Here is a 27949-nt window from a genome sequence, read left to right as displayed (position 1 = left end):
AGCTATATATAGTTCAAATGGACCCTGCTAAATTACTATTCCTTAAAAGTTCTTGGAAATTCCCGGACTTTGCAAGTGTCTTCAGATTCCAAAAGGAAAATGAAGCCAGAGGATGAGGCAGTCTGGTATAAACTGTTAAAGCCTGTTTACAGTATTATAAAGTTCATATGTGTATTTTTTTTTTTACATAAATAGAAATCTGAAAATCTGGCAAGCCAGTTGAACAGATTGATGTCAATATTTTAAATTATATTCTTACTGTAAGAATAAGGTCAGTTTGTAGGAATTAAAGCTGAACATATTTACATTAAATACTTACTAAAGGGGTCATTATCTGCAAAATATTTGAAGCAGATGGGTTTCTGGTAATGGCTTCTTCAACATCTAAAAACAGCATAGAAGTATATCATAAATATTATGTAAACCAAATACTACAGTAGAGATGTGATTCACAATCAAATATTCAACACACAACTTCCCAAAGATTGTGGAAATGTAGTTTAATAGCACTGTTCTTTTTTTTCCCCTACCAACAGCTGCTGAAGTATATGCTGTATCTGTTTTTTTTTAAATTTGCAGCTAGATACTGTTATCTGAAAAAAAATTTAGTGTCAATAAAGAAATATAAAGCTAGAGAAAAGAATGCCCGCTACTCTAAGCTGGCAACAAAACCTCCAGACTTAGATTGGCTAGTCACTATTATTCATTAAAAAGACTGCTATGAAGGTACACAGTTTTAGTCACTTAATTTGGTAACGTGAAAACAAAGCCAAAAACAGGGGTTCAAAAAGGGCACGGTTTAAAAAAGTGATGTACTTACACGACATGTAAGTACTTACAACACTTTACTTACTTCCTCACAGGTACATACTTGCATGTACTTACATGTCCTATAAGTCTACCTGTAAAATTTCACAGCTTCTTATTACCAATTTTAATCCCCAAATAATTAGGCAAGCTAATTAACTTTCTAGGATACATATATATATATATGTATTACATTAATTTTCACAGTTACTTCATTTGCAATCAGTCAACTCCTATCATTCTTTCATTGTTTCTTTCATATTCCTTACGTACTTTTCTTATAGTTTGCATAGTTTTCCTTTTCACACTTTGCAAACTTCAGCTTTCTTGCTCCCAGTTCCTTTGCTGCATTTACCTTTGCCTCTATTTCTTTCTTATTTCTCTGTTATTTATACAGCAATTTATTTTCTATTTTCTTGTATTTCTCTTTTCATATCTATGTTCTTACCCTGAGCACATCATACGAAAACTCCTCTCTGACAAAAGACGGAATTCTTCACTTCTATTTGCCTGGAAGCAATAACCACGAGGTACGATATAATGAAATTCTGAGCCACTGTTTGATGGGAGCAGGAATTGGGAGCTACACCTGCAGAAAGTTTCTAAGTGGTTGCAAAGATCTTTTATCCTCTGTTGCAGTTTACAGGAAACTGAAGCCTTTTTCCTCAAAGTCAAGCAAGCCACCATCTGATGTAGAAACGTGCAGATACTGTGCAGGAGCTTAGTACATCTTGGCTTAGTTTGATTCCAGTAATAGGCAGGTAAATGTGGGTAACCTGACCATGAAATGGTGCAGTCCACAAGGAAAAGGAGTAGAATACCAAAATAAAATCAACGGACTTCAAGAAAGCAGACTCTTATAAACTCAAATAATTGGCATGTAAAATTTTATATGAAAAAGTCCAAGGAAGACATCATAAAATTCAGTTGCCATTGAGTTGGCAGTTCCATAAAGAGCAAAAATGGCAAGGAGAAGTTATTCCAATGATAATAACGACAACGTGGACTAAGGCACAAGGTCTCTGTTGATTTCAAATACAGGATGGAGCACACAAAATGCAGAAACTATGTCAAACTAATGGGAATTTTTATGAAAGACCTGTATGATCGTGTAGGTCAAAGCAAATACTAACCATTACATACAGTAGCAAGAGACCCCAAAAGTAAGTTTGTTCTATGAATATGTTAGTTATAATAGGATGTCAAATGAAAGTGTTGGCTAACTAATCACTGGAGAGAAAAAATTATCAAGAACAAGTACAGACTTTTTCCCCACATTCTTCAATAGAATGTCAACTGCTGTGGGACAGCTCATATAAAAAGCAGCAGTATAAAGCAGCTAAGAAATCAGCCTGGCATAGAGAAAGAACAGGTTAGAGAATGCTCAGGTAAGTTTGAGATTTTTAAAATAGTTGTGCAAGTGATATTCACATAAACATTCAGATTTGGCTGCAGCAATCTCAGAACTGTATTTGTGATCTTTAAGAATTCATGGAGAAGGGGAACATCCTAAAAGGCCAGAAGAAAGGAAATGAAAAGCCATTCATTATAAAGGGTTATATTTGCAAAAATATAGGGTGTATAATATAAAGGGTAATTATTTGCATAAATAATTGCAAAAAAATTAAGATGGATAAACATTGGAAGAGATGCCTAAGTGAGGCTGATACATCTGTATCTGTACACTTTAAAGAACAGTTTGACATACTTCTGTTAGAAACAACAGCTACAGCTGGGCTCAGACAGTTTCTGCCGGTGTCCTGCAGTCATATCTTGAATTATTTTTTTGACCAAGGCAAAGTCACCATTATTTTAAATTAATTTCATTGACTCTAAGAAAGGTTTCGTGATTTTGATCTCCTGTTTACTATATTTAGTAAAGAATAATATGAAGAAAATAAGAAGAAACATATTTCTATCACAGGATTCATGTTTTTAATCCAAATTAATCCATGACAACAAAATATAAAGTCACTTAATCACTTGATGCAGGATCCTATTTATTATCAAACTTACTTTGTAGCCTTTGATTGAGACAATCAAGAGACTGGAAAATCTTCTGTTCTTCTACTGAAAGTGCACTCATGCCTGGACACGGAGCCCTGTTAAGCAGCGGGGGCTGTCTGGCTGGTTGCACACTTTCCATAGCTGCCAGGATTTCATCTTCTGCAACTGGTGTACTTGCTAGTTTTTCTGCCATAAGAAACTGAACAGTGCTTTCTGAAACTGAAGAGATTACAGGGGTAACTTCAAATGAGAAGCGCTCATGACATTTAAATATACTGCTTGCTTTCATGACTATAGGTCTGTGAAACACACAAAATTCACATTAAAAGATCGAAAAGGTGGCAAAGCCAAGAAACATGATACATTAGAAAATGACGCAATTAAGATCACTGATGCATCTTACAATTGGCATCAGAGCAAGTTCTACCAACTTTGGAAATGTATAACGATAGCAAGCAATACCTGTCCATATCATACACTTATGTATAATACCCACACCTATCATACAGTTAAATACAAACAGGAATGGAATGAAACTTGACTATATGTTGCAATGCATTCATAAAACCATCAATATCATGACACATGATGTTGTATCTTACATTTTTGTGGAAAAAAAAAAATATGTCTACACAACGAACTACCCTTTCTTACTTAGAATCACTGATGTCAAAAGACACAAGTGGTGTTACACAGTGGATATATTAGGTCACTACTTTACGTATAACAAAGAATCGAACTGAGATGTGTTACTATACCTTCATCAGACTTATAGGTGTTATTCATATTTTGTACTGGATCAAATGCAGATTGAACAGGACTCAGCTGGACAGCACATAACGAGTTCTATCAAAAATATTATAAGAACATTTTAAGTGTAATTTAAGGTGACTATACTACTTTCTGAACATTTTTTATTTATTATTTCATATTACTAAATGTTTTCAGGTGCAAAAACGTTAGTGTATAATAATACAGTGATATATTCTGGTTGGTTTTGTTCTTTTCATTAGCAGTGACAGCAAACTGACTAAGCACGTTGATTCAAAATTGTGTGACACTGAACAAATCTTTGATATTCCTGAAACTCTTTCCATTTTGAGGATAAACTTTTTATTTTTTGTAGTATTTAATATTTACCTGTGCATGATGAGTAGGCTTCCATCTTTTAGAAGGTACACTTTGTCTTCTGTGTTCTGAAAAAGCTCTGTGTTTGTTTTCATGGTTGTCAAAAACCTGCTTTTGTCTTGTAACAGGAACACCTTAAATGACATGCATACAAAAAAAAACCAAAAATGTGTAAAAACATATAAAGGTAGTAGTAGCAAAACTAGTAATGGTGAGTAAATGTCTCTGTCTAAATTTAGACATTTACCTTGTGTATGTATACATCTGATCTTGCTAAATGTATTTTGTTATAGTGAAAAAAGAGAAACAGGCGCTTCTAAGGCATATTTAATTTCATGTCAGCATAGGACTCTAAGATACAGATGTGGATTGTATGTGGACATTTATAAGCAGGTTAAGTGAAGCCCCACTTTGAATCCCAGATAATAAAGATGGTCTGCACATAGATACAAGGTGGTCTAACCAAGTAAGAGGGAGAATGAACAGACAGTGAACTATGATATAACAAATATCGAATAATGTGCCAAAAAGTAATGTTTTAGAAAATAAGCTGCATTTAGCGAATAATCCTAAAGTCTAATTGTCCAACACAGTAAATGCCTGTTGCCAAGATGCTGTATCTTATATCTCAATGGATTCAACATTTGTTAAGATTACATAGCACGGTGCAGAAAACATGTAATATTTCACAGAGTTTACTTGATTCACAGAATCACAGAACGGTAGAGGTGGGAAGGGCCCTCTGGAGGTCATCTGGTCCAACCCCCTCTGCTCAAGCAGGGCCACTTAGAGCTGGTTGCCCAGGACCATGTCCAGATGGCCTTTGAATATCTCCAAGGATGGAGACTCCACAAAGTCTCTGGACAACCTGTGCCAGTGCTCCATCACCCTCACAGTAAAAAAAAATGTTTCCTGATGTTCAGAGGGAACCTCCTGTGTTTCAGTTTGTGCCCATTGCCTCTGGTCCTTTCAGGGGGCACCACTGAAAAGAGCCTGGCTCTGTCCTCTTTGCACCTTCCTTCCAGGTATTTATAGACGTTGATAAGATCCCCCACGGCCTTCTTTTCTCCAGGCTGAACAGTCCCAGCTCTCTCAGCCCTTCCTCCTAGGAGAGATGCTCCAGTCCCTCCATAACCTTTGTGGCCCTTCATTGGACTGTCTCCAGTCTGTCCGTGTCTCTCCTGTACTGAGGAGCCCAGAACTGAACACAGTCCTCCAGGTGTGGCCTCACAGGTGTGATTCAAAGGGAAAGTCATGGTTTAAAACCTTAGTTCTACAGCTTGGGATTTTGCAGTTAATCTTACTAGTTTACACATCTGTGTACTAATTTTAATGACAGTACTGCTGTATAGTATTTTCCCTTGGCTAGAGAGGCCTAACCTAGACACTGTGCCTCAAATTTATCTCAGTTTTGCCTGGTGTAATATATTTTCAAAATTAAAGCATCAAGTTTCAAAATTAAAATTAACTTCTTATTTAAACTTTCATGCATACAAACTGGAGATGCAAATCAGCATTTTAATATGCAAGTCAGGAATCTATATATCCAAGGAGATATTATATTCTCATTTGTAAACACAGTTACTTCATTTGTAAATGCAGTTACTTGATTTATACTTGAGAAGATAAATTACCTATTTATTTAAATAATAAATATTTATATGTGCAGTTTAATGTACAGTTCATGATTAGACCAAGAGGTCTTTTAGTGATTTTAACAGAATTTTATTTCTTTAGTTGTTATTACAGTGATATTTAACAAAGCAGAATTCTTACCATTTGCAGAAAACAATTCATTGATCCTAGAAACAGATTGGAAACTAGTCATCTGGCTGCTGCCATCACTAGTAACATGGGACACATTAGCTTTAAAAGGTTGCCATTTAGTTATAGGTGAATTATTGTAATGTGACACACGGTGCTGAATAGCACCTGAAAAGAAAAGGAAATGTGATCGTGTTATATTGAATACGGGGGAAAATTTAAAAAGAAGCAAAGAAGAAACCCCTTGTTGTATTAGTTATCACATAGTGTTTTTCTGAAAAATAAAATCCAAAGTTGCTCTATTGATATGGATCAACACTTAATTTAATTAATTTGCAAGACATGCTAGATCTAAGCCTAGGAAAAGACTCCTTTGAGAAATGTAAGACAAAAATATAATAAGCAATAGTATCTGTAAGGGCATGAGATACCGAGCAGTCTACCCCTGTTTAATTATAAGCATGTGAAGTAATTCCGTGTTTGTCACAGGCTAAATGTTAAACACATTTTTAAAGCATTTTACTGATTGAACACCAAAGGACTGAAAATAATTCTAATAGCCAGCTACAGTATAATACGTGTCAGCCAGAAGATATACCACTTGAAGCCTGGAAGCCCAATTCAAGGAAGATCCTCCCAGACGACAATTTTATTTATTCATCTTGTTCTCACTTATTCTTTCTGTACATTTGGCCAAGCATTGCAACAGATCACATTTTCTGCAGTGTCCTCACAGACCTCACTGAACTCTGTAATAGTGCCGCAGCAGATATTTTACTCAAGAACAATGCAGTATTCAGTCTCTCATAGCAAGCACTTCAGGACAAAGACCATGGTGATCTATGTGCATTTGCAGGCAACAGAACAAATAACAGTAAGTCATTAAGCATTATCTAGAGTATTTAAAATAAAGACAACTTTCAAAACATGAAATCTAAGCAGATACTGAGAGAGGGCCACCCACCCAAATTTTAAAAAGAGGTTACTCAGCTGTTCCTCTAAAATGCTACACTGGGGATGTAGCATTAAAGCTGCAGTGAAGGCAGTATTAGCAGTGCACGCAACTTTGATCCCGTAAATTTCCCGATTCATTGATCTGATGTGCAAATAAGGACATCAAGAGGCAAGTATCTCTGCTGGAGGTGAGCCATGGTAATGCAAGACTTCATTCATTTCCAATGTAAAATCAAATAGTCAGTCACACATATCTTAACCTCATCTGTTTGACTTTGAACTAGAATGGACAAGCAGGTAACACTTTTCATTTGCCACCCCTGCTTTAGGTCAAGAATATTCACCTACCTCTGCTCTCACACAACAGAGCTGTTTTCACTCCCTAGTTAAAACTATGTATTACTGTAGATAAAACTAGAAAATGAGTTTTTTTAAGTTATGGGAATGACTTATTTTGCTAGAAAGTATCTTTGAGCTGCAAGGCCAATCCTCGGGGTGATCCCAGCACATTAAGTGGTTTGGAGTGCTGCTTGTACCTGAAACAGGGTCTACAGCTTCAGGAGCTCTGCCTCCAGCTGCAGCCCTCGAGAGGAAGCAAACCAGCGTACAACATACAAATTACAGGCACAAGGATGCCATCGCTGCCCAGGGCACGGAATATAGCTAGGCCGCAGAGGAGAAACAAGGCAAATCAAAAAACATGAAACATACTTTGAAATGTAAAAAACAGGAGATTAAAGTTTATTCTCCCAAAATTTCTTACGCATCTTTCCTCTATCTTACCAATCTCTGCATCATATTGTTCCAAAGGTTAATTTTTAATAAAATGCAGGATTGGTCCTAAAATTTCTTAAAATTATTTATAAATCAGACATACTTTGCAGCACAGCAAAATTTGTCCAGTAGAAGCTCTTTATTTTTAAACTTAAATTTATTTTTTTTGAGCATTAATTGTATTACTGAGACTAAACCTTAATAACTGTAGGCATTTACAGTGTCAGCATTTAAAAACATGGTAGATCTACATTTCTTTCACTCTCAGGTGGCAGTGACTGTTGGACAACAAGCTGTGACTCCCAGTTACCTTGTAAAACTTGCTCGTATAAATTTACTCGCTTCCTCCTATATCATTATTTAGACCACCTGTCACATCTGTTCATTAGTCAGGAATATAATCTTAGGAAAAATACTTCCTTTTCATTTAATATTGTAGAGAGCTATTAAAAATGGGGATCGATGTTTGAGAGGCCTCTGAGCACCACTAGAATAGAAATGACAATGACAAATGGTGAAAACTTGTTAAAACTGGCTGTATTTTGTGAATGGAGGAAAGGCTGGATGTTTTAACTGAAAACAAATTTGTGATGTAATTGAAAAAGACTTTCTTCTGAACACCCCCTCACCCCAAACTCAGAAACATGACTCTTACCAGTAGCAGGGTCTTTTGGAGCTCGGGCAGTATGCGCTCCTTGCCAGGAGGTACTTGTTTTTCCAGCTGCTGGGATATGATGGAGATGTAATCCATTTTCTGCGTTAACAGGTTTTCTTTCAGTGCAGGTTACTGAACGATCTTGACAGGCACTTGTCTGAACACTATTTACAGAACAAGTATTTTTTGCCCAAGGTTCGTATTTGGCCGTGCTGCAGCCAGGTGTAGGCCCTGCCGTGGCCAAGTCCGCACAACAAATAATACTCTCACTGTTTTCTGTACCGTTTCTATTTAAAACCTGATGGGCTAACAAAACATGCCTTTCATTTAAATCATTCCTGCTTGGAGTGGTAGCTTGAAGACTTGAAGGCAGCAGTGGCTGACACCCAGGGCTGGCTGCGTTTTCGCCTCTTCTCTTTCCCGGCAGAGGTGCGGATGGTGGGTGAGGTGCTAGCAACTTCCCTGGAGCTTTCAGAGTTTTGTTGGCTTCAGCGGCCGACTGCGGTTGGATTATAGTGCCTGTTCTCTTCTTGGGCATAAAACTTGGCTGGGCTCTTACAGATCTTGGTCTTCCAGTTATTTTTGCCTTATTTTTGAGTTGATTAACCTCATTAATTTTAGAATTATTACTACATACTGGGGATTTACTTTCTTCATCTTTTGAGACCATCCAAGCTTTTTTAGCAGAAAAGGATCCAGTAGACATAAACATATTCAGAGATGTGTATTTTTTATTTGATTCTACAGTATTAACATTTGGTTTTGATATATGAGCATTTTCCTGATGATTTTTTAAGAACACGGGGTTTGAAGGTTGGGCAACAATACTTAAATTAGTCTTAGGAGCATTATTTGTAGTTTGAACATATTGCAGCTGTTCAGAAGATATTTCACTGGTGTTTTCTTCATAGCATTTTTCATTATTTTCTATTATTATCCGGTTAATTTGATCACACCATCTTAGCTTTCTATTGTATTTTTCATTTTCTGCACACTTCTTTTTTATTTTTGCCAGTTCTAAACTGTCTCTGATAGAAGACACAGGTCGAGTTTCAAAACTGATCCTGTGGTTCGTAACCAGAGCTTTGAAATGACTGGGTTCATATTTAGATTCCTTCTTTAAGATACTCGTGAATAATCTTGCTCTTTTTCTTTCAAGAATATTGTTTTTCAGGGTTTTGTGCTGTGCAGGAGTGCCAGAATTTAACGCTGTATCAGACACCACTGACATAGTTTCTACTGTATTTCCCTTTTCTTCCTCTTTGTTATTCTGTTGCTTAACACTGCACAGAACTGAGGCATTTGGTATGTCCTGAAATAAAGATGATCCTGGATTAATGTCATCAAGACATTTAATATGTTCTTCTTTTGTTTCAGTCATTTTTCCTGAGGTGTTTTTTAAAAACTCCGTACTGATGTTTTTGTCCTTTGGTAACGTATCAGCTGTGCTGGGAATGCCAGTGGAACATCCCTGATTAGGAAATAAGATTATAGATGTTGCAATAGGTTGGCTGGAGTTTTGCACAGATATAGTTCTTTTTTGTGGGGTCATTTTAAAACTCTGATCTTGCATCAGATCCTGAACTCCTTCTCCTGGATTAGAGTCAGGGCTGGCCCAAGCTTTGCTAGGATTGAAAACAGGATGATCAGCGGCTAATGTGCTAGCCGCTCCAGAAGATGGCTTGCTGCTTTCTTCTTTTATATTTTGCAGAAAACTAAATGTGTTGTTTAGAGATTGCTCACCAGAGGTAGAGAACTCTGAAGGTTTTTTTTCAGATCTGTGAGAAACAGATGGTTCCTCTTTCGAATTGTTTACATGTTCAGCAGGAGTTAGAACATTATGTTTAGCTAAAAGATCATGAATAGGTGAGTTATGGTTGTTTTGGGAACCTACATTTCTCAGACAATTATTTAGATGCATATTTTTAGAAGAAGTACTTTGAGCTATATAAAGCAAACCATTATTCCTAGTCTGTGATTTTTCTGGATTGTACTGGGCACAGTCACACTGTGTAGTCAAAGATGATTCACTTGGTGTTGTGTAATTTCCATTTCGTTCTCCAGCCTCAAGACTGTCAAGGCTTGACAAGCTTTCGGAATCATCTGTTTTCTTGACTTCTTGATGCAAATTCTAAAACACAGGCATAAAACCAGACTGTTAGATTTATCAGAAATTTTTTTTGCTGATACTAATTTTTCATTAAGAGAGCTTAGGCTAAAATACAATCAATAATGAGCCCGGTGTTTTTACAACTCTGAGTCATAGCACCATGAGTGTTTCCATCAAGTCAATATTTACCTGTGTTCAATTGCAAAAGAAAATTATGTGGTTTGGGCATGAAATTCAGAGGGAAGAGCTGCATTGTTCAACAAATTTAATCCTAAGTTTTATATCAATTCTACAATATCAAAAAAGGAATAAGATTTGTCTAAACAACACTACTGTTTCTGGATTGTCCTATGGCACACGATGGTGTTTGTACTATAACATGTAAGGGAGTTTACAAAATGAAAAAGAATCCATAAAAATGCAGATTGGATAGTGGATCTTCCCCAAACTGGAATTTTTCCATAATACTAGACTAATGTTTATTTTCATGCAAAGTGCCTCAAGTGATGAGGATTTAAACCGTGTCATGGCAAACACAGAAAACATCTCTCAGCTATCATAATCACAGTGATTAACCCCACCCCCCCCACCCCCACCCCCCCCGGTGAAACCCCCTCTTCTCATCTTTCAGAAAGAAGAAAATATCATCTGACTGATGAGGACAGATTAGATGTAAGGGCATACGGAGGCCTCGCCCACTCCCCTAGCTTCTTTGTCAAACACTAATGTAGTGATGAATAAGAGCAACAGGCACCATACGAATTGCCAGTGAGATGACTTTATGTATGTACTATGTAGGCATTTTCTTTACTAATACTTTTCCATTCAAACACTGAGGTGCCTGACACAGTTTTAAATACATATTTTTTTTAAGTTCAAGATTTGACAGTACACATAAACATCAAGAGAAGCATGCACATCAACTATTTTCACATTCCCATACACTCGCTCGCTCTCTGCCACTTCCACACAACTAAGCAGCTAAGTGATTTTATACCATATGTTGGAAAAAAACATGGTGAAAAACTAAGAGAAGCTGCATTAGATACGCAGTCTTATGCAATGAAGATTTGTTTGTTTAGTGACTTTAAATGGAAAATGTTTCAACTAGCAAAATCCATTAACCTAGGTAAGTGATTATATATCCCCTCGCAATTACAATAGAATTAACACTTTGAAAACTTACTAAAGAATGCATAAAATTAATTATTGAGTAAGAACATATTTTTTGTAGTAAAACTTTATTTATTCTAATAAAATTGTTATGCCATAATATTGCATAGTTTATAGCTGTACAAATATTTTAAATTGCAGAATAAAAAGCTTAGTGAGTTCTGAAAGACTTTTTATGATTGAATTAAATCTTATCTTGCACTAAATGTTCAGAGGTTGGTGCAGTCTTCCATTATAGTTCTGATCCGAGATAAAGAAACTAAATAGAAGAACAAAGAAACAAGTCTAGGGAAAGATCCCTTTGGGGAACATTTTTAAACTAAAGCTATACAAACTGGTGTCTTTCTAATAGAAAAGAATAAATAATGCTTTGTTAGTTATTTATTAACTTTTATGTCTGGCTAAATTATATTGTTAACCTCTGCTTGAACTTCACCAAACAAGGAAAAGGCATATGCTCAGAGTTTTCTGTACCATGCCAAATTTAAGAAATAACTTTGACATTTTCATATGGGAAAAAAACAGTAAAAAGAAATTATAGGTGTCAGGCTTACTTCTTGTCTAATCTGGAAACAGCACCTGTATAGCTAAACATGTGTTTCTAAAATGACTAAGTTAAACAGAGGAAAAATTTTGTAAGGATTGATTTTAAAAAACCTGTTCCAATAGCAGGTTAGCTTAAACTGGTAAATCTGGAGGGTGCAAGAAAAGTTGCAACTTTCAAAAATTAAGATTAAAAAAATTCTACCCAGTTGTGCTCCAGAGATTGAAAATAGACTTGATCCTCATGGGAACACAAAATCTCAGTTGAGGCAACTTCCAGAAATAAGTTAGGAACTAACGAATAAAGAAGCATTCCTCATTTAAACACATACTCACTTTTACTTAGTTCATGCAAATTTGGTTAGTTTACATTTATTTCGTTGCATCATACAATTTCATCATTTCACATGTTAAAGATGCTTATCATTCTCATTATAATATTTACATATTTTGTTTCCCTTTCTAGCCTGCTCTCTAACGATTGTCACATTTTCATGTAAAAATGCATAACTAGAACTACTTATGCATACCTCAAAAAGCATTCAACAATTATTCGTTCTTTTTTAGTGGTCAATAGCTACAGGGAAATAAACCTGGAAATCCCAATGATTTAATTTGATTTAATCTGTGAGAATATTATAGGATGATAACGAAACAAAAATGTTCATAGAGTGTACTATCTTTTTATTTTCTGGATTTTCATGTTGTTTCCGCTATGTAAGTACAATTTATTGTATTGCCTGTTGCCTGCATTATCCTACGTCTTAACGCATGAAATCTAAACCCAGCCTGTCCACATACTTGGTATTCTGGAAAAGGGAACACTTATGAGGAGTTAGAGGTCATTGTATCTCTTAAGACTGAGAACAGCTGTGTCAAGCAATTTCATTTCAGTAAAGCACTAAAACAAAGAGAAAACATAAGCCTAAGAAATCATTCATGAGGCCAATGAAAGAACAACATGGAAACAAGTAAAATTTTAAGAGAACCTGACACGTGAATTTTCTGCCAAAGGACGCTGTCAGAATGCTATTACACTAAAGAGCTGCTATATGTATATTTGACATTTTCTGCAAAAGAAGTGCTGACTGTACACAATTCCAAGAGGTGAAGGGGAACACTCTTCTGATGATAAATGCTGGAAAAATGCTACCTACTCTGAAAACTTAGGCCCCTCACCGCTCACACTACTTGCTATTTTTGATAATTTCAACTGGTTTATTTACAGGAGTTCTTTGCGTGTTAGATGTGTGTATATATAACGTTATACTTCACATTCATTGTGAAGTAGAAGACACCAATGGTCATACAGACACAAAGCTACCTCTCAAAGCCAGTGAGGTACCTAAACACCTTTACTGGTTTTGAGTTTACCAACTATGGAATGGGAAAGTCCATTAGAAAATTAATAATCTCTTTTCTATGCAAGTTTGGAAAACATGAAGTACATGGCACTACACAATACTGATTTCACAGAAGATTTGGGCAGACCCAAGAAAGCAAATGCCACTGAGGCAGGATTTTGGTGCTTATGTTACACAAGAGAGGCAGAATACTCTGCCAAACTCACCAAAGAAGATATGGAGGTGTAGGATGACCAGAGAAAAGCTTCCTACCAACACCCCTGTCTTCCCTAGGCTAACTCCTAGGTGCCCGATTTCTGCCCAAGCTATCTAGGATACAGAAACTAGCTATCTATGAACGTGAGTATTTAAAAGGACCTGATTTGCTTGTTTTGAAAATTATTACAGGATGCTATAAACACAGGTTCAAACTCCTTGGGATAAAAAGAACTCAAGTTTCCAATTTCTTAGGCACTCAAATACTTCAGGAAGCTGTAATGAAGGATTTTTAAAATCAGTGATCTGAACACAGAGTGTCAGGGCTTCACTCTGACTTCCAGTTTTAATGAAGTCCTGAGGTAAATGTACATAACTCCTAAACATTTCTCTCTGTTGCTTTCTATTAATTAATTTAGCATCTCAGTACTCAGAGAGCTGGTTCTCAGGATCCTTACCCCAGGTGCTGCACTCTCTCAGAAACTAACCTCGTCATTCAGCTCCAGAAGTGGAACTCATAATGCTAGTTTTTAAATACTATTAAAAACATTAAATGATTAAATGTTGAGGCGCTGAGCACCACAATGCATTAGTCCCTTTTTTGTTTCTAGTCCATTGATAAATTTGCTTTGAATAGGCACCATCCACCCTGCACATTTAAGAGATGGGGTCATGCAAAAATAACATGGGACTGCATCATTGAAAACAATCATAAGGCAAACAGACATAGAGAAAAATTAGGCAGGCATATGCAATATTAATTCTAGACGTTCTTAACTCAATTGCTTAACTAATAATCACGTTAATGTTATGACATAATTTAATGAGCAAATTAATAGCTATTTACAATCTATGTTATATTCAATGTCATTTTGGTTATCCCAAAAAAGGAGAAAGGAGATCAGCTAAAACGTATCCATTTTCACTTTTTTAGAATTTGCAGGTTGTAGGACAAATGATGTTTTAAAAAATATTTTGTAGATGCAGCTATTTCTAGACAATACTTTAGAGACAGAAATGAAGGGGAAATAATTCTCAGAGATTTTTTCCATTTTAAAGCAAAGAAATAATCCTCCCTCTCACTGATGGTTAAGGTCTGAATGATGAGACTCAACGTCCTGAAATTATTCATTTCAGAAAAGCTCTCCAACACAGTCTGATTTATGGGGAAAGAAGGAAAGAATAATTGATGGAGGAAAGTATTTCTTCGTCTTCTAGAAAACTCAGAATCTGTCCTCCTGGTTTATTCTTATTCAGATTTTGATGTAAAATACACAAATAGGCCAAAGCATTAGGGTTGACATGAACTGGAGCTGTAGCATCAGAAAAATATTATTCATACTGTTATTCATAATATTTGTACCAGTACACACCTCCTAAAAGACCCACAACTATACAGTGTGTGAATATAACTTTTAAAATAATCCTTAGTTCAGCTGAGGAACTATCCTACCAGGTCTCTCTGACTTGCTAAAAAATTAGTATTAATTTTTGCAGTCTAAAGAGCATTACTTTTTCTTTTAGCAATGTAAATACATTGCAAAGATGGAACAGTTTTTAACATGGTCCCACTCTATCTTGTGTACTGCGCAGCAACAACCAAGGCAGAAGGTGGATTTATATCAGGAAATCCTAACGGTCAGATACAGAAATACTTTTAGAATCATAGAATATCCTGAGATGGAAGGGACCCACGAGGATCATCGAGTCCAAATACTGACTCCACACAGGGCAACCTAAAAGTTAAACCATACATCTAATGGCATTTTTGAATAATATATATTTATACCTCTCTAGAAATAAGTTTATCTAATGAGACAGTTTCATGTAATTGCCAGCATTCACTGCATGCTTATTAATATATCACTTGTCTTGAAAAACATATTTTGTGAGTTACATATTACCTGTTTTACAAATTCCATTTTTTTGATCAGATATTTTTCAAGACATACATTCCTCTTAAGAACTTTACAGACATGATTTATAAGAACATGTACAAGATTTCAGCATCTACCTTCCCCTGAACAGCCTACTGAATTTAAAGGCTGGTATTTTTTTCTTCTTGCCACTGTTTGAAACAGCGACATTCTTTAAGTTTTTTGTCACAAAATCTTTCAGTCTCCTGGGTCCCAGTTGTTCTCTGCTTATTCCTGTCCTCTAAATTCTGGGTATCTGGTTTAATGTTTTATTTCCCAGTTGGTGAGCCATACTTCCTTATGGAGATATGACAGTATCGGGCATAAACTGCATAGCAAAGCTCAAGCTACTCAATCCTACAGAAGTGCTGCTGGGGATTTATAATAACTAATTCAGTACAAAATTGAAAAAAGTGACTAAGTTTCTGTGTACTCAGGCTGTCATGAGCCTGCTAGGACAGAAGCAGAATCCTGGAAGAAAAAAGTAGTTAAATTCTATTTTGCTTTCCACTTCACAAAAAGAAGTTTATGTCTTTAAAAAACAAAACAGAGCTCTGCCATCTTCAAAGGGGTAGAATTACGCTGTACAGTGATACGTTAATCTTGATAAGAAAGCAATAGATTTCCCAACACCCCCTTGAGACAGTAGTACATACTATCTCTGACAATACCAAGTTATCATAATATAATATAGCATCCTGACAGACCAGTACGCACAAACTTTTGTATCATCTTCCCCCGCCTTCTGCAAGCAAACATTTTATTATTACCATAACTGCAGTAAACTAAAGATCAGATACTGCTATTTTTTCCCTCTGTTCCTCTCCTTTAACTACATTTATGAACAATTATTCTGTTCCAATAAAACAAATCACTTAAAAATAGCTATGCAGTATGGTAGAAATAATTTAATGCATAGCTATATATAAATATTTCATAGATACATATATACATATATGGATATATGCGTATGAATGTAAAAACAAAAATGGAGTTACGTTAATATGTATGGCCATTCTTATGAAAACGTACATGCTTGTAAAGGAGGAGCAGGTCTATATTAGATGACAGTTCTCAGTTTCCCTCTTTCTGTGGTTTGTGAGCTATGCTGTATGTATAAAAATTCTAACTTATCCACAAGCAAAGTCTTATTAATGTATTAATCTACCTGTGAAACAAACTATTTTGTACTGAAAATGCTGTTTCAGCTTCAATCCGACATTATCACCTGTTCAAGCAGGGCTTTGAATTGAGGCAAGACACTCTCAAATGACTGAACATCCAGATTGCCAGATATGAAGATTGTAATGCCATTTTATACAGCGCAGGCTTGGAATAAACCACTATTTTACATTTTAAAAAAACTACTCTTGAGGAATACACAATCAAAACAAGTTCGAGTATTTGGGTAAAATAATTTAGTCTGGAGACACATTTCAAATTGCCTTTAGAACAAATGTGAATTTTGGATTAGTGAAATAACGTGGAAGATACAGTGGTATGTTGCAATATTGGTTGAAAGCTAATAAAAACTGACCCCCCCGATCTCACCAAAGGGAGAATGAGTAGGGAAATCACTCAAGTTTGTCATATAATTTAAGTGATCAACATAAAGGATGTTAACATTCACAGTTATAAGTAAAAAATGGCCAACGTTTCTAGTTTTGGGACCCTCACTACAAGAAGGACATCGAGGTGCTGGAGCGTGTCCAGAGGAGGGCAACGAAGTTGGTGAAGGGTCTGGAGCACAAGTCTTATGAGGAGCGGCTGAGGGAGCTGGGGTTGTTTAGTCTGGAGAAGAGGAGGCTGAGGGGAGACCTTATTGCTCTCTACAACTACCTGAAAGGAGGTTGTAGCCAGGTGGGGGTCGGTTTCTTCTCCCTAGTAATGAGTGATAGAACGAGAGGAAACGGCCTCAAGCTGCGCCAGGGGAAGTTTAGGTTGGATATTAGGAAAAACTTCTTCACCGAGAGGGTGGTCAAGCATTGGAACAGGCTGCCCAGGGAAGTGGTTGAGTCTCCATCCCTGGAGGTATTTAAAGAACGGATAGATACAGTGCTCGAAGACATGGTATAGACGGACTTGGCAGTGATAGGTTAACAGTTGGACTCGATGATCTTAAGGGTCTTTTCCAACCTTGACGATTCTATGATTCAATGATTTAAGGCGACCATAGAAACCTATTTCAAGTCTTTGAATGGTCTCTTCAAAATCAAATCTGACTTCAGTTCCAAAGCCATTTTATCCTAACCCTCCCCCTAAGAGGAGGGTTTTCCCACTAACTAGCCCTGAGCATTCTACAAGTTCTTGACACTCGGGAGAGACTCTGTACACAGGCACTCCTTTTTTCCATGCTGGTCTTGTCTATGCCTCTGAAGAGTTAGACTGATACAATACACTTTGCAGAAGGAACCCTTGTTTAACTCATTCCAGTCATACTACAAATGCAGTTGAAAATGAATACAGTTTTTCCATCAGTTACCTGAAACATCTCCATTTCATAGACACAGTCCGACCTCAAAAGCATAGTAACATAAACAGCTAACAGTCATACAGGTCAACTCACTCATGAAAGTAAGGTTATGTCCATAACTATGTGTTTGCAGCATCCACTGCTTTCATTCAGTGGAACATCACTTAGAAAATATTCTTCATTATTTCTCAAAGACTTAATTCTATATATAACATATATAAATATACACACAGTATAATAGGATACAAAATGTTATTGTATTCGAGATAATATAATGATAACTCTCTGACCTCATGGTTTGGGTTGCAATTTCTGAGAAATGATACCTGTGTTCCAGTCCCTGTTTCAATAAATACTGAAGCATTTTTTGCCAAGGGGAACAGTATCCATAGAAAGACTGAGTACTTCAATGGCTGCACAATATGCTTGGAAAAAAAGGAGAGCCAAGGTAAAATTCCTGCTTCAAATCAATCAGAAAGGGATTTAAATTTGGATTTCACAGATACCACTTGAATAACCTAATTATGGTCATATAAAGAAGGAAAGAGGAAAATACAATCTCCATGTTGTAATCTATACCTATTTTGTCTGTGAATTAGCTCTTGCTTCCAAGTATTTTGTGTAAAAAGTGAAACAGTAGAGATAAAATGTTACATCAATCAGTTTAATTCAAGCATAATGTATTTTTCTAGAAGAGCATAAAAGTATTGTACTGAGCAAAACGATTTTGTGTGGCCACAGAATTAAAGAGGTGGTAAAAAGAAAAAGACAAAAGATATATGAATAGTACTATTCCGTGTCACAGTTGAGCCATTTTAATGGAAATTTTCTAAATTATTCCATTCAAGGCAGGTGCCAGACATGGGAAATTTCAACATAAACAGTTAACATTTGGAAAAATGATAAACACTTGGGAGCAATGTCTTTTGGTGAAAAGCTGCATGCAGCTTCAGCTAAAGACTGTGCTACCAGCTCCACCTTAAAGATTTTATTTATGCCTGCAACAAAACCACGAAAGGACTGTGCAACAAAACCTTTGATTGTGAATGAAGTTAACAATATTAATTTCTTCAAAACGGAACATACTTATGGACATATAACAAATAATAATTTGATGTACTGGCTCAGACGTAACTGTTGCACAAAATAAAATCTACTGCTCTCAATATTTTAAGCAAAATAATTTTGGAGAATGGCAGAAGGGTCACTAAAAACCTTGGCTTACTGCTGAAACTATACAAAATTTAGGGATGGAAAGCAGGGAACACACCAAATCTACTGGTAAGGGCCTACATAGAACTTTATTACCCTGTAGGAAAGAAAAGAATTTTAGGAATCTTTATAATCCTGCTGGGCCTGTAAAAACAGAAACAAAGAGAGGTCAAGGGATCTCAATGGACGGTTAGACTGCAAAGCATATGCACAGTGAAATACTTTGACATTAGTTTCAGAAAGGCAAGCACTGTTGAAATGACTTTGGACAACAGACAGTAACAAGACTACTGAAGCCTATTCATGTTAGTAAGAGTACTATAAATAGTTATAAATTTTATTAGTAAGAGTATTATAAATAGTATTTCACGTCACAGGAAGTCACAATGCACATGCACACGAGCACAATCCAAGCATTAAACTTCCAGAACTCAGGCCTTAGAACAATGACAATAGCTTTCTTAACTATTTTTCTAATCAGAGTCCAAAGCATGTAATTTCAAGAAAGAAAGTCCAAATGTTTGAAGTATAAATATTTATAATTTGAAGCTATTTATCAGAGGGAAGAAGCTGAGCAACCCCTAGTGGTAGCAGAAAAATACATTCTGGAAAAAAAAGCAAAATTTTTTACAGGACCAAAGCATTTTCAAAAATACATTAATTTGTAAACACAAATTTCTGTATTATATGCAATGTCCAAAGCTGATGATAACATTTAGAAAAAACTATGAGTAAAAAATCATGCATGACTCACAGAAGTTTTTCCCTAGAATTCAATTAGAATGTGATAACTGTGTTTGATAAAATACACTACAATATAGTTGTCTTACAATATATTAAGAAGAATCTCTTTACACATTTTTCTCAAAAGATTGCATTTTCTTTTGTAATTCTGAGATGTCCTAATGCAGCCACTTCCAAATTCAGCATCATCATTTAGGAAGGGATTTGCAAATGCTATACCAACGTGGTATTAAAAAAAAAAACAACACCTTTTAGTATTTTGTTTGAAAGTGTTTACCTAAAATTCAGTTTTATCAGCTGTCTTCTATAAATTGCCATTTGTTCTTCCGTCTTTTATGCTTGGAAATAAGACTGAACACTAATCAACAACCTTGCCAGTACAAACTGCACTTTTTATCTCCTCAACCTTTTTGAAATTTACTCCAGTTGAGTGAGATTTTCTGTGTTAGCCATCACCCGCTCAAGATTCTCACGAACACCCATCAGAACGAAGGAGGTACAAAGGCAGAGATGAATGTGCCTGAAAACATCAATATCAAAGAACTTGAAATATATCTGAACTGTATACAGTCTTTCAAAAGTTATCCATACAGATGTATTAAAAGCAAAAGCTCTTGCTCTGTTGCCAGCAATGATCCCATGCCTCTAGCCATCACCAATATAAAGGGACGGTGCTTCATAGTGTCAAGGTCATTTCAGACACCATAAGTACAACACCAGTAGATAATATTATAAAGTAAAAGAATGAGTCAAAAATTATGCCCTCCTGTTTCCAAAAAATGTAATATCGAAGACAATGTTTCCAAAATTAAAGACAACACTGACAGACCTAAAATCACACTTAAAAGTGCAGTTATAAGAAATTACTGTGGAGCTCAGTTCTTCTTGATTTTCACTGTGTTGCTAAGGTTACTACTTTTGAAACTGATTTTGTGTCCAAAAATCAGTTTAGGCAGAAAGTTAATGGGCTTGTTACTGGAACACCTGCATCTATTCCAAAGATGACAAAAAAAGGATCTCAAGAGACTTGAAGTCAATTTCTAAGAAATCACCACACATCGGGGAAAAAAAACCAAGAAACAAAAAAAACCCAACATTTGACCTATCATAATTATACTGCTATAGCATTTTGTGCTGAGCTGTAGCAATCAGCAAAGCAGAAACTTAAGTGCAAATTGCAGGCCGCCAATTTAAGTCTGGAGCTAGCACAAGACTCCTGTGATAGACTACGGGCTAGCTACTTCAGAGCCAAGAAGTCTGACATACAAATCTGAGGTTCACAGAAGGAAAGGCAACATGACAGATATCTTTGAAGAATTTGTGAAAATATTCTTACAAACATTTTTAAAGATCTCTGATTTCTTACTGAAGAGTATGCATAATTTTACTATAAATAATCTACTGGTAAGGCAGTGTGCCCTCAGGTGTTGTCTACTTGGTTAAGTGTGCTTAACAGACCTTTCATTTTTATCACATTCCGGAAACTTGCTATTACATTTAAGAAGCATCATTTAATGAATCACATGAAAATATCATACCTCCAAGTTGCTGAGATGCTGTTTTTCAAGGAGTTGTTGCATTTCTTTCAGATTTTTCTGGAAGAGAAGTTGGTTACTATCCATGGTTGTTCTACTGCTCTCTTGTGTTGTTTTATCCCAGCCAACCATTGCTGAAATCTGCTTCTGATGGAAAGAACCGTTTCTAGATGCTGATGAAGATGAAGTGTCATCTGTGGTTCTTGATGCAAGCAAATAAGTTATTACTTTGGCTTATTTCTATGTGTCAACCTTACACTTTTAAACCTATTCCTTTCCAAAAGTGTACATCATCAAAAAATGCCTGGCAAGTGAAGGACAGCTGTACTATATGGAACTACAGGTGGTGCTGTTAGTACTATCTAAAACTGTCCAACACTTTCCACTTTAAACCTTCTCTTCTCTTATTTATAAATAGTCAGACTTCTGATTGGGTTCTTGGGTGACTGCCTCAGGCTGAATTATTCTGGAAAATGTCAGCCAATAGTTTGGTCATTTACAGAAATGGAACACAGAGGGTTTTTTTTTTTAAAAAAAAAAAGCAAAATGGCCTTTATTTTTCCATAAGGTTGGCTTATATAGAGGATAACCATATACTGATGCTGTCAGATATTCCTTTACTTCAAATAGCAAGAAGGCTTTGTAGTATCTAGAGAGCCCAACTCTACTGATGACGTGTAATGTCAGTAATGTGGTACATTAAAGAATTTGTATTTGCTACCTGAGGGAAAGAATCTTTGGAGTAGCTAGTGTAGCTGGGTACTGTGGTCAGGGTGAGCCCACATTAACATAGAGGAAACCACAGGTTTCTACAGAATGAGAATCAGCAAGAACCATGGGGCTGGTTGACATCCAGGAGTCAAAGAAGCCAAGAAACATGTGAAGCCAAATGAAAAGGAAAATGTGCAATCAGAGACTAGGAAGGCAGGGAGTGTGTAACAAGATATGTGCAAGAATAAAAAGCAGATAGAACTGGAACAAGGCTGGGTAAGATCATTAGAAATAGGAACCAAGCTTTGGAAAACAAGCAGAAAGAACTAAGTAGATACCAAGGATGACAAAAACAAGAAACGAGTAGCTTTAACCAATAAGAAAGGTAGGCCTTAAAAAAAAAAAGCAAAAATAACCCCCACACCAAAACCCACCAGCTCATAGGCAGATCAAGCTTTAGTCTTCTGGAAGTATAACGATTACCAGGTTGCCAGCTATGCTTGACTGCCTAGGTGGAACAGTTTAGCAAAGGACACTGATCCTGTCTTTTGGCTCCAACCTGGTTCAAGGGCCCTAAACGCCCTTAGTCTGGCATATCCAAAGTGGCACATACAGAAATCTCTCACCAGATCCATGCTTTGAGTTCTCACATCTCTTCAGTAGAGCCATAACCCTTACAATTGATTAGAAAGCCAAGCTTATGTCTCGCTGTTTTAGGATCAAGTATTTGTTGTACTCCACAATGATTACAAATGGTGGTCCAATATTTGAAATGATACTTTGTCTCAGCAATCACTGTATTTTGAGTAACAAACCAAACCTTATTGTTCATTCAATATGCAGACGCTTTCCAACATTCCCAGGATGTATTTCTCATATATAGTTCTTTAGCAGCATCAACATGATCCCTTAAATATTGCTCAACTGGGTGAAGGTGTATAGCTAAATTTGTGGCAAAAGTGAACTTTTAGTCTATATGCAACTAAATATGAAAATCATACTTCCACATATTTCCCTCCTTTTTTTTTTTATTGGAATCTGGCCTGACAAGATGATCTACTACGCACATTTTACCCATCCTCATGTTTAGTGAAGGTGATGGTGAAGATGATGGTTCCTTTCATATACGGGCAATACACAGTGTAGGAAGAAGATATGACTATTTCATGCCACACAAAGCTATCTTCCTTAACAGCTGGCACCCCTATTGAGCAAATTTGAAGAGTGCAGTCACACAATATGTACACAGACCTCATCCTCCTCTGTTGCCTATCCAGCAGAAATGCATTCTTAGGAAACATGTATTGTTCCTAGCTGGAGATGGCTACCATATGTCTAATATACGTACAGAAACTCAATAACCCCTTTCCTGCATTTCTCTCCATTTCTTCAGCTTAAGTTTCCACAGTTCCTTCTTCTGAGCCTTCATCTGTTTCATCCTCTTCCTGTATCTAAAATTATACTCCCTGTTAAAATCAATCCCTTTTCTTTTTAGCACATCTGAGCCAAATGGGTAAATAGTCTAATGAGACCTTTTCTGTATTTATTATAACACGTACAATTTTAGGATAATGGAAAACAGAAACTTTCATCCCATCAAGAGTGCCGTTATTTTTCAGAAGATTTTATACACTACTCCAAAAAGGCTGGCTTAATTGCACTGACCAAAGCAGAGATACATATTTGGCAGAGTCTAAAATGGAATTTATTAATTCTGATGAGACGGCTGATAGCAAAATGGGAGAACAACTTCTCACATTTATTTCTAGAACTCAGAAAACTGCATTCTGTATTCTTTTGAATGGGAGATATCCTCCCTATCCAAAAACTTTCTGTTCCTGTCCACTTTTAAAGACTTTGTTACTGTGGACCAGACTGATATACACCTGGCCCCCAAAAAATCTGTTGGGCGGGGGGAAGTTTCTTGATTTCTATTTGGATGTTTAGACCATTTATATTTATAAAAGTTTCTACATTCCAACTTTTTTCAGAGACCATTTTTGATTTGTCATAATCAGTTTCTATCCCAAGACTGAACCTAATCAAATACAACTGTTTTTAAACACAAACAGGGAAATATATCTTGTACGAAGAGCAGCACACCATTTACACACCTAATATGCACACATCCCAATCCCTATTGGATAAAGAGTTTACCAAAATCTTTGCTTCAGCATTTAATAACTAAACTTTACTAGAAGCAGAGTAGCTCTGCTGCAAACTCAGAATACAATCTCTCACTCATTAGGTGTTCCAGGCTTTTTTGCCTTTCTCCAAGAGAAGGTAATATGTCTCCATTGCTTAATTTAATTTTTTACAACTTTTTAAACATGGACATTAAGAATTCTAGAACCTTATAAAATTCACTTATAGTCAGTTGGGCCTGCAGCCATATTTATCATGAATACTTAATACAGTATTCATTTCTTCCTGTTAAAGGGGACTGTCAATGAATTCTATACGTTCTATTTCTGAGGGAGGGTGAATTCTAAAGATGATTGATACAAGATTTTTGGTTTGAGTGTTTATAGAAGCATAAGAAGAGATAGAAACACAGAAAGGGATCTGCTACCTCATCTGAGTTAGTTGTTAGCTGTCCCAAAATTTCCAATTAAAGGGATTATAAGACATTTTAAAAGATTTACAGCTCAGAACTGGTGAGTTTTGAAGGACTTTCACCTTTGAGAACTTTCTCAAAATGCTTTTCTGTATCAAATCTTACTTTGCTGCACTGATTTGCAAGAAATTTATTTGCCCTCTAAGAGAATTTTGCACAATTTTTGGAACCAAGTCTGAAAACACAGAAATGCCACTTCTATGACCCACACAAACTATGGCTTCCCAGACCAAAACTAACAGGAACTTCCCTGCACTAACATCTTCTGCAGCAGACCAGAAGAATCTATGCTGCATAGCACGTGTTCAGTTTGAATCTCAGTGCTTAGTAAGGGATTATAGGAGATGCAGACAAAAATGCATAGGATATTTCCTGTCGCAAGGAAGGAAGACAAATTGTTAGCATTTGAATAAGCAAAGCTTTATTTCATATTAATTTGTGTACCTTGCCCCTATACACAAGCCCGTACTGCAATAACTTCATTCTTTTTCCCTTATTACCATACCCTCAATGTTCTCTACATCCTCCTTCACCCAGCCCATATGGCTCCTACCCAAGCCACCTAGTTACCAGCTGGGGAAGGTGGTAGGTTCCAAGATGTCCATGTGCTGTCTTACCCATACTTATTGGCTTGTGACCTGCCAATAGGTCAATGTGGACTCAACTTTTAAGCCTTTTTCATGCTGGGGTCACTTGTTTGAATAATTTCTTCCTTGACTGATTGCAAATTTCAGACTTGTAGAAATAGAATTAGCTTTGAGATTCTTAGCTCTCTCTCAAATTTGGTTAATAGAGGAACACAAACTGTAAGCTAATATGAATGTATAAATTTAATTTCCTTAGGAAATCAGGTTATAAAAATGAGAATCAGGAAAAGAACACACTATCATTATTACAGGATAGTGAATTTTTAAAATTATACAAATAATATAATATGGAGTGACATCAATGTTATACTGTAAGAAATTAAGGAAATGGTAAGTGGTTTGAAGATGTCCTGAGAGAAAGCTGTGAGCCCCTGAGGCACAAGGAGCAGTTTGAAGAAAGATGTAAAATAAAGAAAGAAATGAGAAAGGCAGGGGAAGAGGCACTGAGCTGCTGTCCTTAATCAAGCCTATGAGTGAAATGAGACAAATGATCAGGAACCCTGAGACAGGGTTCAGAAACATCTACATTTTTTTGCCATAATTTCAACTTATATTTAGCAGGTAGATTGTTTGTTTGTTTGTTTTTATGGCTGTAATCCTCCTTTGTTATGCCAATCCAGTGTAATAGCTGCAGAACTTTATGCATGTTGACCGGCAGATAGCATGAGTATTTAGCTCTGAGAGGTATGAAATATTTTCTCAATTGCCGAGTTTATCATCGCCTGCAAACATGTTTTAATCAGACACAGAAATGTAATCAAACTGAATATTAATGTCACAATGAAGAACACACTGAGCTCAAAAGTAGGGAGACCCTTTTTAGGCAGAATTTACCTCTATTCTGAACATCTGCACAATTTACAGCATGCAGAAAATAATTATAATAATAGTAATAACAAAAGCAGCAACAACAAAAATAAAACCCTGAACTGAAACGTTAAAGACATGAGAGATATGAGGAAGGGGATAATCAGGAAGGACTATCAAATACAGCAGATAAACTATGCATGAAGAAACAGTCTGTGATAAGTCAAGGTCTCTTAGAAAAAGTGCTTGGGTAGAGTGAAAAGTATGCAATTCAAATTGTATGTGATATAAAATGAAATTGCAGGTGAAATTGTTATCAGGATGCTCAAGATACCTACAGAGGATGAGAAATTTAAAGGAATAACAGCTGGAAACAAGATAAAATCGTCAGATGAATATACAAACTAAACTAACCTTGAATGTGAAAAAGAAAAAATCTGGTTGAGAATAAGAAATCATCTAGACAGAATACTTTATACTTCATAGAACAGCAGATAACCATGGCAATCTGAGTCAGGCTAAAACTGAATGGGGACCGGGTTAGCCCTGACTATTCCCAGAATTCCACTGAAGGGAAAAGATTTGTGTCATCTCCTCTGCTGTTTTACCAAATGGACACAAACAACTCAAGGACGTTTTGTAATGTTTCATTGGAACAGTTCACAGCAATGCTTTCTTTGCCACTAGAGAAATGGCCTACAATTTCTTAAAGAGTAATCATCTGCTGTTTATTGAATACACTAAGCAATTTACTTCCTTTGATCATCAGAGTAAACGAAAGTGCTTACCTGAAGTTTGTTTTGTTTCTGCTGGGCAAGCATGGTCCTGGTGTTAAAACTGATCCTTTAATTTGTTCAAGAGCTTCTTCTAACTGAAAAGCTGCTTTTGTCTGGACTAGAGGGATTAGAATAAGAAACACAATGGAAAAAAATATTTTTTAAATTGGAATATTTTACCATAAATGGTTTGGTTAAGTTTCTTAAGTTTGGAAGCCTAAATCCAGACTGTTAGAATAAACTGAGTGGTTTAGCATCGTTAGACATGCTGGAGCACCTCTAGTTCCTCTGAAACAAACCCCCAGTCTATTTAAGTGTTTACAGTAACACATGTATTCAACAGTTTTGCTATTTGTTTTTAGACTGCACTGTTGAAAAAGTAGGTGTTTAAAAAAATCCAGCACTAACTTTCTTTTTACATCATGATTATTCCACTCATGCACTAAGCCAAAGTTATGGCTTGCAGATATTTTACAGAGGCCAAATTGCAACTTACTAATCGAATTAGTGGAGAACGAAAGAGTCCAGACAGGCACAAGGTGTTGCCTCTTTCAAGTAAGCAAAAGTAGGGTAGAAAGTGGCAGAGGCAGAATTTCAATAAAGGAAAACCAAGAAAAAAAATTGTGATTCATTATATTGTTACACAGTCTGGGCTGTCAGTAGAGCTATGAAGAAGTCCTAAACCAGTACTGTTCTATTTTGTTATTTTAATCTGACATTTGATCTTGAAGTCAGAGACATTACCTCACAGTTGGCGCAATTGCCGTTGGGAGAGTAAATCTGTTAAAGAATACCTAAGTAATATACCATATCTTAAGAGTTTCGACACTGGAAAGTTGACTGGAAATCAGACTTGGCTGATGCTGTTAAAAACGCCTGCCAGTCTGCACTGATTCCAAGAAAGCAGGAACTGAGTTGAAGTTCCTTCCCAGCAGTGAGAGAACAGCTTAAAAAGCTGACTAATTCAGCACAAGTTATGTAATACCTTAATATGTGCTAGTGCTGCTTTTACTTAACCATAAACAAAATGCACATTC

At 36.2% G+C, this 27949-nt stretch overlaps 1 protein-coding gene across 1 annotated transcript in view; it reads right to left on the bottom strand.

The window, feature by feature from the left end:
• CEP126 (centrosomal protein 126) overlaps positions 1–27949 on the bottom strand; it is a gene marked incomplete at both ends in the record, with an annotated part of 45290 nt that overhangs the window by 5918 nt on the left and 11423 nt on the right. The window contains 7 exons of the mRNA XM_082304969.1: positions 320–384; positions 2824–3033; positions 3573–3660; positions 3955–4076; positions 8090–10220; positions 21358–21556; positions 26925–27041. Of these exons, the coding sequence (XP_082161095.1) occupies positions 320–384; positions 2824–3033; positions 3573–3660; positions 3955–4076; positions 8090–10220; positions 21358–21556; positions 26925–27041 (2932 nt within the window). The remainder of the gene's footprint in view (positions 1–319; positions 385–2823; positions 3034–3572; positions 3661–3954; positions 4077–8089; positions 10221–21357; positions 21557–26924; positions 27042–27949) is intronic.

This window comes from Platalea leucorodia (genome assembly GCF_965183815.1).
Source record: "Platalea leucorodia genome assembly, chromosome: 2".
In the NCBI taxonomy this organism is placed as follows: domain Eukaryota; kingdom Metazoa; phylum Chordata; class Aves; order Pelecaniformes; family Threskiornithidae; genus Platalea; species Platalea leucorodia.
This window is presented reverse-complemented; position numbering and strand designations above follow the sequence as displayed.